This window comes from Bos indicus x Bos taurus, chromosome 3 (assembly GCF_003369695.1).
Source record: "Bos indicus x Bos taurus breed Angus x Brahman F1 hybrid chromosome 3, Bos_hybrid_MaternalHap_v2.0, whole genome shotgun sequence".
NCBI lineage: Eukaryota > Metazoa > Chordata > Mammalia > Artiodactyla > Bovidae > Bos > Bos indicus x Bos taurus.
The window spans coordinates 16,551,805-16,565,865 of record NC_040078.1 but is presented as its reverse complement, the minus strand read 5'-3'; the positions used below and the strand labels follow the sequence as shown (position 1 = coordinate 16,565,865).

Sequence of the window (14,061 nt, the reverse complement as noted above, 5' to 3'; positions counted from 1 at the left end):
CCTGAAAACACTATCCTAGAGCAACTGAACTGAACTGAACTGAAGTAAAGGATGCCAGTCACAAAAGGCCCTATATTGTATGATTCCCTTTACATGAAAAGGCAAATCTATGGAAACAAAGTAGCCAGTGGTTGCCTAGAGCTGAGGAGAGGGGCAAAATAGAGAATGACTGCTAAGGGGTAGGTGTGTTCTGTTTGGAGTGATGAAAATGTTCTAATTTTAGATTGTGGTAACATTTGCACAACTCTGACTATACTAAAACCATTGAACTGTATATAAATGGGTGAATCTTATGGTATGTGAAATATATCTCAATAAAGATGTTTAAAAACACAAGGGATGATAACAAGAGCAGATTCGATTATTAAAGGAAAAAAAAAAGACTACTGAACCAGAAGATATGGCAATAAAAATTATCCAAAATTAAACAAAGAGAAAAAATTAAAAAAATAAAAGTCTCAGGGGACTAGAGGACAACTTGAAGCAGCCAAGTATACAGATTTAACTGGAGTCTCTCAAAGACTGGAGAGAGATGAAGCACACAGAAAAAAAAATATGAAGAAATAATGGCCAAATGAATAAATGATGAAAACTCTAGGTCTACAAATCCAAGAATCTCAACAAACCCCAAGCATGAGAAACATGGGGGGAAAAAAGCCCACACCAAGGGACAGCATAATCAAATTGCTCAAAACTACTATAAACAGACTTCCCCGGTGGTCCAGTGGTTAAGAATTTGCCAATGCAGAGGACACAGGTTCAATTCCTGTTCTGAGAAGATTCCACATACCTTGGGGCAACTAAACCCCTGCATGGCTATGACTAAAACCTGCACATTTAGCGTCTACGCGCTGCAATACGAGAAGCCACAACAACGAGAAGCCTGCGCACAGAAACGAAGACCCAGTGTAGCCCCCCCCCCAAAAAAACCAAAAAGAACTACTACAAAATCTTGAAAGCAGCCAAAGTGAGAGAAGGAAAAGATATGTTTACGTGTAAAGACAAGGATAACATCAGATTTCTTGATGGAAACAATGCAAAAGAGAACACAGCAACATCTTTAAAATACTGAAAGAGAAAGTATCTGACAATCTAAAACACCATACCTGCAAAAAGTTCTTTTAAAAACAAAGATGAAATAAAGACTTTTTCAGTCTTTTAAAATTTCCTTTATCAATCTTCTCTTTTACAATTTATATTTATTTGTATCATAAAAGTTCCACTAGGACTTCCAGGATGACTTCCCTGGTCATTCAGCGGTAAAGAATCCATCTGCCAATGCAGGGGACATGGGTTCGATCCCTGGTCTAGGGATACTCCACATGCCTTGGGGCAACTAATCCTGGATGCCACTAACTACCGAGCCCCAGCTCTGGAGCCTGCAAGCTGCAAATACTGAGCCCGCACACCACAACTAATGCACCCAGGCACTCTAGAGCCTGTGCTCCACAACAAGAGAAGTCACCGCAGTGAGAAGCCCTCACATTGCAACTATAGGGCAGCCCAAGCTCACAGCGACTAGAGAAAGCCCTCCTGTAGCAACAAAGATCCAGTGAAGTGAAGTAAGTAAATACAATGTTTCTTAAAATTTCTTCTAATTATAGCCTCAAAGCTTATTTTGTCTGAAAACTATATACATAGTTCTGTTATATAGTAGGTAAGCAACAAGGATTTACTGTGTAGTACAGGAATTATATTCAATATCATATAATAAACTATAATGGAAAATAATCTGAATTACTCTGCATTACATCTGAAACAGCGTTATGAATCAATTATACTTCAATTTTTAGAAAAAGTATTATTAACTACAGTCACCATGCTATATGTCACATCTCCATGACTTATTTTATAATTGGAAGTTTGTAGCTTTTGATCCCCTCCCCTCATTTTTTGTCTCACTCCTCCCACCCCACGGGGCAACCACCAATCTGTCCTCTGCACCCAAGAGTTGGTGTTTTTGTTTTGTTTAGATTCAACGTATCAGTGAGATTATACAGCATTTATCTTTTTCTCTCTGACTTACTTCACTGAGCATAATGCCCGCAAGGTCCATCCATGTTGTCACAAATGGCAAGATTTCTTTTCACGGCTAATAATTCCATTTTGTGTGTGTGCATGTACACACACACAGCATTTTGTTTACCTATTCATCCACTGATGGACACTCAGGTTGCTTCCATGTCTTCACTATTGCAAATAATACTGCAAAAAACACGAGGGTGCATTATCTTTTCAAGTTAGTATTTTTGTTTCCTTTAGATAAATACCCAGAAGTGGAACTGCTGGATGATATGGTAGCTCTAGTTTCAATTTTTTTTTTTTTTAGGAACCTCTATACTGTTTTTCAAAATGACTGCACCAATTTACCACCAACAGTACACAGGATTCCCATTTCCCATCCTCACCAATACTAACTTCTTGTCTTTTTGATAACAGCCATTATAACAAGTATGAGATAATATCTCACTGTGGTTTTGTTATTTCCCTGATGGTTAGTGATGCTGAACACCTTTTCACATACCTGTTGCCATCTATATGTCTTTTTCTTTTTCGGCCTTGAGGGATCTCAGTTCCCCAATCAGGGACTGAACTCATGCCACAGCAGTCAAAGCCTGGAATTCTAACCACTAGATCGGCCGGGAATTCCACATCTGTTTGTCTTCATGATCATTTATTCTTACTCTCCTTGACTAGTATCTACTCATACTCCTAATTCTAACTGTATGCATGCGCTTGGGTTCAATTGTGTACCTTTTCTCTATCTGCACTCACTCCCTACCCTACATAATCTTATATATTCCACATAATCTCATATATTCCTATAGCTTAAAAAAGCATCCATATGCTAATTCTCAAATTTATATTCCTAGACCTTATCCCTCCTCTAAAAATTTTTTTACATATATTCAACTGTCTAAATGATATCTTCATTTGGGTGTCTAACAGGCATTTTATGAACTTATGTCCACAACTGAATTCATGAACTCCTGGGATAAAAACTTTCTCTTCCCCTAGTGCTTTCCTCCTCAGTAAAGGACACCACCATTTAACCAACTGCTCACATCAAACTCCATGCAGTCATTCTTCATTCCTCTCACACCCTACATGCCTTCCTTCTGTAGATTCTGTCAGCACTCCTTTTTAGATATATTTCAAATTCAACCCCTTATCACCACTTTCATGTTATTATTCTGCTGCTGCTGCTAAGTCACTTCAGTCGTGTCCGACTCTGTGCGACCCTATAGATGGCAGCCTACCAGGCTCCTCCGTCTATGGGATTTTCCAGGCAAGAGTACTGGAGTGGGTAGTCCAAGCTATTGTCATCTCCTGCTCAGACTACTGCAATTTTTTAAACTCCGCTTCTGCCCTTCTCAGTCTATGTTCCATAGAGAAATCAGAGGGCTCGCTCTAAAATTTAAGTGGTATCATATCTTGGCTCAAAATGCTTTAATGGCATCTGTGGTGGTTTACAAACACTGTCTCCCCAAATTCTTTCAAAGTCCTCACATCAAGAGGTGGTGGTGATGGGGATCTATGTTCCCTTCTTTTGAATCTAGGTGGGTTCATGACTGTTTCTATCTGTAGAATATAGCAAAAGTGATGCTGAGTGACTTCTGCCACTGGGTCAAAAAGCATTGCAGGTTTTGTCTTATTCTCTGGAACACTGAAGTCTGGAAACCTGAACTGCTTTCTGAGAAGTACACCTTCCCAGAGGCTGTCATGGTGTGAAGAAGCAAAGCCTCAGGGAGAGGTCACATGTAGACACTTCAGTTGGCAGGTCTACTCTTCAAGTCATCTTAGCCCAGGCACCAGACATGTAAGTCAATGAGCCTTCAGATGATTCCAGACCCCAACTAATACCTCTTCCCCACTTCTGCAGCTTTCCAGCTGCAGCCCCAGACACTGTAAAGCAGAAACAAACCATCAGGGCTGGGCCAAATTTGAATGAATTCCTGACCCACAAAATCCAAAAGCACAAAAAACAGCTGTCTTAGGTTACTAAGTTTAGGGTAACTAATTTGTTATATATACAGCAATAGTAACCAGAAGAGCACTGCAAGTCTTTATCATAGTCTCTAAGGCCCTACATAATTTGGCCCACTATCTTTTGACTTTACATCTTCCAATACCCTCCCGCTGCTCCCTTTCCAGTCTGTTTAGTCTCCCTGTTCTCTCCTGTTAGCCATGTGGCTTGCTCCCTTATTTGCTTCATATTTCAGAAAGATTTTCCCTAATACATCTACTAGGGAAAACAACAACAAAAACAATTATCACCTTTCGTCATTATTCTGTAACCCCTTAAAAAGTTTTATTCTTCTTCTTGGTAATTATGACTACCTGGCATATTAGGCTTATATATTTTGGTCTGTTTCCCATCCACTAAAATATAAGCTCCATGGAATAGTTTTTTTTATTTTATTCAGTGCCTGGCCCATAATATGTACTAGATAATATAACTACCTGCTGAATAGAAGACCACTATCTTCACTTCTTAAGATATTCTAGTTAGTTCTTTTTTTCCAAATCTGTCTCTTCCAAAGTATTTTTTCTTTTCTTCTCAAATCTCTGTATTTAATAGTTTAAATACATTTATTTTATATAGTCAATGGCTCTATTCTCTGATGTTTTCAGTTCCTGCTGCTGCCTGTTGTATCTGTGACTTTTGTTCATAGTAAATGAATTGTTTCCTTGTGCTTTTTGTTATTTTTTAAGAGCAGCCTGTCTTCACTAGGACTTTATCTGTAAGAATCCTGTATGGTTTGGATTGTGGACCTGTTCCTCTAGAGCCGTTTTCATGTGCTTCTGCCAGCTACTGCAAGGATATATAAAGTGTTTTGAATAATTTTTTGTACTTATTTCTCAGCTTAGCGATCTCAGACAAAAATAATTTAAACTCATATGAGTTTGGTTCATACTTAAATTTTCAGGGGAGATTTCCACCCACCTCTAGTCAAAGCCTAGGTTGAGATAGAAAATTTTTGTTTCCTTGAACTAGGGGATGGAATTTGTTATGGTCACCTCCCTTCCCTGAACATGTGCCTTTAAGGATCCTGGCTTTCATAGGGGATTCTCACCTCTATTTCTGTTCCGTACAGGCCTAAAATGTTGTCTCTTGGACTCCTCGTGAGCATTAAAACCAAGTCTTTTAGGGACTTCCCTAGTGGTCCAGTGGTTCGGACTCCACGCTTCCACTGTAGGGGGCCTGGGCTCAATCCCTGGTTGGGGAACTAAGATTCTGCATGCCGCACGGCGCGGCTGCAAAAAAAAAAGCAAGTCTTTTGGTTACTGAAACTAGAAAAGCCCCCCAGAATTGCCACAGCATTAAGTCACATGCACACTGCTCATTTTTAGTTCCCTTTTATTTTTGGGGTCCCTGAGAATTTTCCTTACTTCTTTCAGTTCAGGTTACGTGTTTAAAAAAAAAAAAAAATAGTTTATTCTACCCAGCATCACTAGGTGGTGTTTTGTAATGGAAGTGCAAACAGTTTTAGTAACATGGTATGCCATATTCCGGAGTCAAAAATGATGGTCTGAAAATTTTAAATTTATTTTCATAATAACTAGGCTCAGAGCAGAAAGGCTTCCCAGCTTACAATAAACAAAACAAGACCAAAGACTACTAACTGCAAAGAGAAAAACACAGCTTTACCAACAGAGAGATCCTGCTGTCACCTTAACCCATGCATCTAAATTGGCAGTGTAAACAGTGAATCAGGTATTATGTGCCTCTTAATGTGATGCAGTATGAAGATACAGCATCTCCCATGAAGTATTTTTCCAAAAACATATAAACTTTACATTGAAGTCCAGTTTACAGGACATACAGAGAATCAGAGAACAAGCTACATGATACCATACAGAAACGATCTGACAAATCTACAATGTAGAACATGCTGCAAATCAGCTAGTCTGGTTTCTTCAAAAGCTGACATTAAAAATGTGGTGGAGGAGAGGGCTGCAAACCATTCTAGATTAAGAGACACGAGAAGGCAATGGCACCCCACTCCAGCACTCTTGCCTGGAAAATCCCATGGACGGAGGAGCCTGGTGGGCTGCAGTCCATGGGGTCACGAAGAGTTGGACACGACTGAGCAAGTTCCCTTTCACTTTTCACTTTCATGCATTGTAGAAGGAATGGCAACCCACTCCAGTGTTCTTGCCTGGAGAATCCTAGGGGCAGGAGAGCCTGGTGGGCTGCCATCTATGGGGTCGCATAGAGTCGGACACAACTGAAGCGACTTAGCAGCAGCAGCAGCAGCAGCAAAGACATACCAAATACAAGGTATGATATTTGATTAGAGCTTGGTTTAAAAAGAAAATCTACAAAAGATATTCTGAGGAACAACTGGGGAAACTCCAAGTAGACTGGGCTTTAGATAGTATTAGGGAATTATTATTAATCTTGTTAGGTGTGATAATGGTACTATGGTTGAACAGAAAATTGTCCTTGTTTGGAGAAGCAACTATATTAATATGTTTTCTATGGCTGTTACAGTAAATTACCACAAACTAAGTGACTTAAACAGTACAAGTTTATTTTTTTTTAATATTTATTTACTTGTCTGGCTGTGTTGGGTCTTAGTTGCAGTACATGGGATCTTCGCTGTCTCATGCCAGACCCTTCATTGTGGTGTACAGACTCTCTAGTTACGGCATGCAGGCTCAGTAGTTGTGGTGCATGGGCTCAGCTGCTCCGTGACATGTGGGATCTTAGTTACCAGACCAGGGATGGAACCTGCGTCCCCTGCACAGCAAGGCAGATTCTCAATTACTGGATCCCCAGGAAGTCCCTGAACAGTACAAATTTATTATCCTACAGTCTGGAAGTCAAAAGTCTAAAATGGGCCTCACTGGACCAAATTCAGGTCATCAGCAAGGCTTCTTACATTCCTCCTGGAATTTCTAGAGCAGTATCTATTTTCTTGCCTTTTCTAGCTGACCACCTGGCTTTTCTTGGCTCATGGCCACTTCCCCATCTTCAAAGCCATCAGTGTTGGGCCCAATCCTCATGTTGCCATAATTCTGACTTTCTTTTGCCTAAGATTTTCCATTTTTAAGAACCTTTGTGATTACACTGGGCCCACCTGGATAATCCAGAATAATATCCATATTTTAAGGTGAGCTTATTAACAACATTAATCCCATCTGCTGTCTTAACTCCACTTTGCCAAGAAACTGAATATATTCAATCATTCTGGGGATGAGGATGTGGACACCTTGGGGGAAGGGGCATTATTCTAACACTGCAATCTTCAGTATTAGGTGGGCCAAAATGTTCGTTCAGGTTCTTCCTACATCTTACAGAAATATCCATAAAAACTTTTTGACCAACCAAATATTTAGAGGTAAAGCCTAAAACTTACTTTGAAATGATTCAGCAAAAATATGCATGTTACGTATCAATAAAGCAAATATGGCAAAACATTGTTGACTCAAGATAGTAGTTACAGGACTTTCCTGGTGGTCCAGGGGTTAAGAATCCACCTTGCAATGTAGGGGGACGTGGGTTTGATCCCTGGTCTGGGACCTAAGACCCCCATATGCAGGAGAGCAACTGAGCCCATGTGTCACAACTACTGAGCCCACGCACCACAACTAGAAAGCCCTGGTGCCACAATTACTGAAGCTCACCCACTGCAACTAGAAAGTCCATGTGCCAAACAAAAGATCCCACGTGCAACTAACACCTGACCCAGCCGAAAAAAAGACAGACACATCAGATGAGAAATTTGGACTCCTCACTTCTTGCTTGTATATTTAAAAAAGAATAAACAGTATGTTTTATCAGTTCAGTTCAGTTCAGTTGCTCAGTCATGTCCGACTCTTTGTGACTCCATGGACTGCAACATGCCAGGCCTCCCCATCCATCACCAACTCCCGGAGTTCACTCAAACTCATGTCCATTGAGTTGGTGATGCCATCCAACCATCTCATCCTCTGTTGTCCTCTTCTCCTCCTGCCTTCAATCTTTCCCAGCATCAGGGTCTTTTTCAGTAAGTCAGTTCTTCACATCAGGTGGCCAAAGTATTGGAGCTTCAGCTTCAGTACTGTCCTTCCAATGAATATTCAGGACTGATTTCCTTTAGAATTGAATGGTTTGATCTCCTTGCAGTCCAAGGAATTCTCAAGAGTCTTCTCTAACACCACAGTTCAAAAGCATCAATTCTTCAGCACTCAACCTTCCTTATGGTCCAACTCTCACATCCATAAATGACTACTGGAAAAACCATAGCTTTGACTAGAGGGACCTTTGTTGGCAAAGCAATGTTTCTGCTTTTTAATATGCTGTCTATGTTGGTCAAAGCTTTTCTTCCAAGGAGCAAGCGTGTTTTAATTTCATGGCTGCAGACACCACCCACAGTGATTTTGGAGCCCAAGAAAATAAAGTTTGTCACTATTTCCATTGTTTCCCCATCTATTTGCCATGAAGTGATGGGGCCAGATGCCATGATCTCAGTTTTTTGAATGCTGAGTTTTAAGCCAGCTTTTTCATTCTCCTCTTTAACTTTCATCAAGAGGCTCTTCACTTCCTCTTCGCTTTCTGCCATAATGGTGGTATCATCTGCATATGTGAGGTTATTGATATTTCTCCCAGCAATCTTGATTCCAGCTTGTGCTTCATCCAGCCCGGCATTTATCTGCTTTCTAACTTTTTAGAAATAGAACTTAAAAATATATACATAGCTCTGGCTTGCCTTTGCTACCTTGCCTTGTCTTTGTGTCCTTTCTTAGAACAAAGATTCCCTTTTCAACCGTACACACTTAATAAAACTAGTTGCATATTAATAAAATACGTAAAGACTAGTCATCAAGTCTACTATATTCATCTATTCAGGTTCAAAAGTGGAGTGGTAAAAAGGAAGAAAAGAGCGATTTAGGGAGAGCTCAGACAACAGAATGCTATGGCGTTCAGAATGTGGCAGTCCTAGTAAACAAATCCTTATGAAAATTATAAACAAAAAGTGCAGAAACTATCATCTGTTCTTACATTTTAAAAGAGCGCAAATCCTGGTTTGCTTTCTACCACTGGGAGACATCAGCCACAGGTCTACCAAGACCTGTTCACCTGCAGATGTGTTGCTCTGCTGAATCACTCAGTCGTGTCTGTCTCTTTGTGACCCCATGGACTGTAGCCTGCCAGGCTCCTCTGTCCATGGGGATTCTCCAGGCAAGAATACTGGAGTGGGTTGCCATGCTCGCCTCCAGGGGATCTTCCCAACCCAGGGATCAAACTCAGATCGCCCACACTGCAGGTGGATGCTTCAGGTCTGAGCCACCAGAGAAGCCCAGATAATATGTTAAATATCTCCAAATGAGACAATCCAACAACACAGAAAAAAAGTTGATGAAATGAAAACCTCCATCTCAATGAAGGGATCAAGTGAAGATTCTCTTCAAATCAAACTGTTCTGAAGCATCTAGTGTGTACACAGTAGTAAAAAATACAAGCAATTCGAGGATTAATTCAAGGATCATACAGTAATTGAGAAATCTGGAGATGTGTTTACCCTCAGAGAAAAAGTGACCTAGTAATACGAGTTTTAAAATGTGGATGACTTCAAGGATAGACTCTAGGTTTCAGACTAGATAGCTGGTTTCTTCCCCCTTCTTGCAGGATTCTTCTTGCTTCTGCCACACAAGTTACACAAATGTGAGGAGGAATCCTTTCCTCTATCAACCTTATTCTTTCTCTTGTATTCTGTATTTATAATAGATATCATTTTTTTAATTAAGTTAGAAACTCTGAAGTTATGTGAGATGACTCCTTCCTACTTCACTCATTCAAACAAGTAATTTTTTCATAGATTCTAATATACATATTTTTTCTCTATTTTAACCTCTGGTATCAGGGTGTATCTTATAACCAACAGCATTTGACAAGTGACAGTATTTCTTCTTTCTTATTGGTTTATAAACTATTGATACATCTTAAAATCAATGGCATCTTCACATGTGCAGCAACGTGGATGGACCTAGAGCTTCTCGTACTAAGTCAGACAGAAAAACACAAATATCATATGATATCACTTATATGTAGATTCTAATGTATGACACAAGTGAACTTATTTACAAAACAGAAACAGACTTACAGACACAGAGAACAAACACGGTTAACAAAGGGGAAAGGGGGTAAGGGAGGGATAGATTAGGAGCTTGGGATTAGCAGATACAAACTATTATACATAAAACAGATAAAGAAGGTACTGTTGTATAGCACAGGGAATTATATTCAGTATCCTGTAATAAACTATAATGGAATAGAATATGAAAAAAATACATTTTTATGTATAACTGAATCACTCTGCTGTATACCAGAATCACAAGAATGTAAATCATCTACACTTCAATTTAAAACCAAATATCAACAGCATCTTAGAGTCCATGAAATACAATATTTATGAAATGCCTAACATTTATTATTAGCATTTTTCTAGGCACTGAGGATACAACACTGAACAAAGTCTCTATCTTCATGGATTTCAATCCAGTGGGGAAAAGAAACAATGAACAAATTAACAACATGAATAGGTAAAGTAGAGAAAAGATCGCTGAAAAAAGTTAAGCATGAAAAGGAGATGGAATGTCAGATGGGAGGAAGAGACTATTCTTAAAAGCAGAATTAAAGTCCTATCTAAAAAGATAACATTTGTGCTAAATCCTAAATTAAGTGGAGAAGTGAGCTCTGCCTGTATCTGGAAGAGAATATAACAGGTAGAGAAAAAAGCAAGAATGCTGCTTGAGACAGAATGGTGCTTAGCATATGGCAGAAATAGTAAACAGGTAAAGATGAAGTGCCATACCCAAGAAGGAGAGTGGCAGGAAACGAGGTAGGAGAGGTAATCCAAGGGCCAAACCAAGGGTGTATCTTGAAAAAAGAGCCAACAGAAACGCTGGTGTACTGGATGAGAAAAAGTAGTCAAGCATTACTCCAACACTGTTATCTCCACAATGAATGATCATGTTTTTTAGGAAAACGGTGAATAACACAATATGTTTGGAGGAAAAATGAAAGATGTAGTTCTACCATGTTAAGTCTGCAATGCCTATTAGACACAAGTCTAGAGTTAAGAGGAGATGTTTGGCTGAAGACACAAATTCAGGAGTGATAAACATACAGACAGAATTTAAAGTCACGGGGTAGACAAACTCATTTAAGAAGTGAATGCAGGGACGTCCCTGGTGGTCCAGTGGTTAGAACTCCACAGTCCCAGTGCAAGGGGGCAGGGTTCAATTCCTGATTAAGGAACTAGGTTTCACATGCCATAGCTAAGACCCGGGGCAGCCAAATGAATAAACAAAAAAAAAAAAAAGAGAAGAAGAAGAAGTGAATGTAAACAAGAGAGGAGGTATCAGGGCTGAGCTTTGGGGGTACTCCAACATTTATAAATTGAACAGAATATCTAGCAACTAAGATTGAGGAGCGGTCTATGAGGTAGGAAGGAAACCAGGAGAACATGGTGTCCTAGAAGCCAAGTGCCTTTTCCCCTACAAATCTAGATCTCTCTAAAAGATCTAAACATCTCTGGAGTCTCTCCACTCTTTCCAACTTTCCTGCCATCCCTTAGTTCAGAACATCATCTTTTCTCTCCTAATCTATAGCAAATATTTTAAAAGATCTTATGGTCTCAGTACCTAAGTCCCTCGCCCCTACCTTTCATTTTCCATATAGCCAGTGAAGTGATCTTTAGGAAAAAAAAGAAAAGAATCCAATCTCATTATCCCATATTTAATATCAAAGACTCCTCATTATCGCCAACACTGGCACACAGGTCCCTACATCATCTTGTCCCAATTTACCTTTGCAACCTTGTGGTCTGCTACTCCTGCTCTTAAGTATTTCATGAGCTAGGCCCAACTACATATTCTTTCATTCTTCCGAGCTCTTCTGTATGCTACTTTCTTTCCCTAGTAAATCCTCCAACTCTTACTTTAAGACTACACAGATATTTCTTTTATTAATAGGGTGACAATATGTCTTGGTTGCACGGGACAGTCCCAATTTACACCTGGTGTGCCCTCCTGATGGTAACAGTGATTCTTTCACCTTTAATAGTGCCATTCTGGAGGGTAAATTAGATGGCTGTCCTATCTATGAAAACTTCCCTGTTCCCCTAGGCAGTTTTTTCTCCCGCTCTGTTCTCAAACCATTTTTGAACACGTCAGTACCTGTCTCATTACTGAATTACTTGTCCTTTTCCCTTTAAAAACTGTGAGCTCCCAGGGGGTCTGGAACCTTATGTATTACTCATTTTCTTATCTCTTGCACCTAATCTGTTCATAAAACGCAGTCAAAAATGTCGGGTTTCAAGGAATTCTATCTCCTGTAAATACTCAGAGAGAAGGTAGTCAGAGGAGAGAAAGAGTATGGTGTTGGGCAGCAAGTCTGAAACTGGGAGCCAGTCGCAAGAAGGGGTAATCTGTTCCAGGATTAACAGCAAAGGGTAGATACAAGAAGAGGAAAAGAAACTTGCACTCAAAAGAGGGCCTGCCACCAAAATGTTTTCAATCTATTAGAGAAATATGTTATACTTTCAAAAATTCTTATTTCAGGTATTACAAAGAAACATTTCAAAGTTACATGTTTAAAAAATATTAAAAAGCTACTGGAGTTCAGAAAAAACCTGTGCAAGTCTAGGAAAATGTTTATGAAGCTGGAATTTAATTAGTTCAGGATACTGCCATCCTTATGGGGCAAAGATATAACTGAACAGTAAGCTCCTTACCATATCTCTATTTCCCTAGTTGCAAACAAATTCCCTATACAATATTAATATGTTTAATAAATGCTTCTGATGATTAATATAACTTACATTAGTTTTTTTAGTCTGCAATGTACTCTTACACACATTACGTTTTATATGAGGACAACATCTCTGTAAGACAGGCAGAGTAGTAAAACTGTCTCAGTTTTATAGATGAAGAAATCAGGCTTCCTGGGATTTGTAGACTAGGTTTCTAGCTTGCCAGTTTCAATACAAACTCATCTTCACTTTCTGAAGAGCAATGCTACTCAAACTGTGGTCCACAGACTGGTGCTGGTTCATGAACTGTTTATTACCGCTCTGCAACAAGATAAGCATAGAAATTCAGAGTAAGCATTTAGAAATTTGTATTTTAATTTGACAGAGTAATTTTATGCCTGTTGAATCTAACAAAAAAAATACTGGGCTTGAATTTGGATATCTCTTTTCCAGTAATTCATCTCATTATATTTACAAAAGTATTGGTCTATGCTACCTATATTAGAAAACCAAACAAAAAGTTGGTCCTTCATCACAGATGGTTTGGAGAAGTATCATTATAAAGGGGAATGTAGATCAATATGTCACTCATGGATGGAACTCAATAACTTTAACTTTGTCATTTTCCTTTTACTTTATATCCATGTTTTGCTAAGTATCATTTTAGACCCTGTATCAGAATTACTTTAGATACGTGTTTAAAATAAATCCTCCCAAGCCCATTTCAAAGTAATGAACTGGAATTTCTCGGTGAGGAGCCAAGAAATCTACATTTTATCATGTTTTCCTGGTGGTTATTAGGTACTCCATATAGTTTAAGAATTATTGTTCTAAACTTTCATAATAGAAACAGGCAAGTAAGTAACCTAGGGAATATATAATTAAATAAAGGAATAGAATGGGAAATTCTTGAAGAGATGGGAATACCTGCCTCCTGAGAAACCTGTATGCAGGTCAAGAAGCAACAGGTAGAACTGGACATGGAACAGTGGACTGGTTCAAAACTGGGAAAGAAGTATGTCAAGGCTGTATATTGTCACCTGCTTATTTAACTATATGCAGAGTACATACATCATGTGAAATGCTGGGCTGGACAAATCTCAAGCTGTGATCAAGATTGCTGGGAAAAATATCAATAACCTCAAATATGGAGATGACACTACCCCAATGGCAGAAAGCAAAGAGGAACCAAAGAGCCTCTTAATGAAGGTGAGAGAGGAGAGTGAAACAGCTGGCTTAAAACTCAACATTCAAAAAACTAAGATTATGACATCTGGTCCCATCACTTCATGGCAAACAGATGGGGAAGAATGGC

The 14,061-nt window shown here is 39.2% G+C and overlaps 1 protein-coding gene across 4 annotated transcripts in view; it reads right to left on the bottom strand.

Annotated features, from left to right (window-relative positions):
- The window catches only part of GATAD2B (GATA zinc finger domain containing 2B), an 83,924-nt gene that overhangs the window by 24,117 nt on the left and 45,746 nt on the right, over positions 1-14,061 (bottom strand). For 2 of the 4 annotated variants that reach the window (XM_027532818.1, XM_027532829.1), the window contains exon 2: positions 12,816-13,067. The exons of the other annotated variants lie outside the window; for them this stretch is intronic. In XM_027532818.1, coding sequence (XP_027388619.1) covers positions 12,816-12,853 — 38 coding nt within the window. In that variant the 5' untranslated portion in view covers positions 12,854-13,067. The remainder of the gene's footprint in view (positions 1-12,815; positions 13,068-14,061) is intronic. 4 annotated transcript variants of the gene reach the window in all.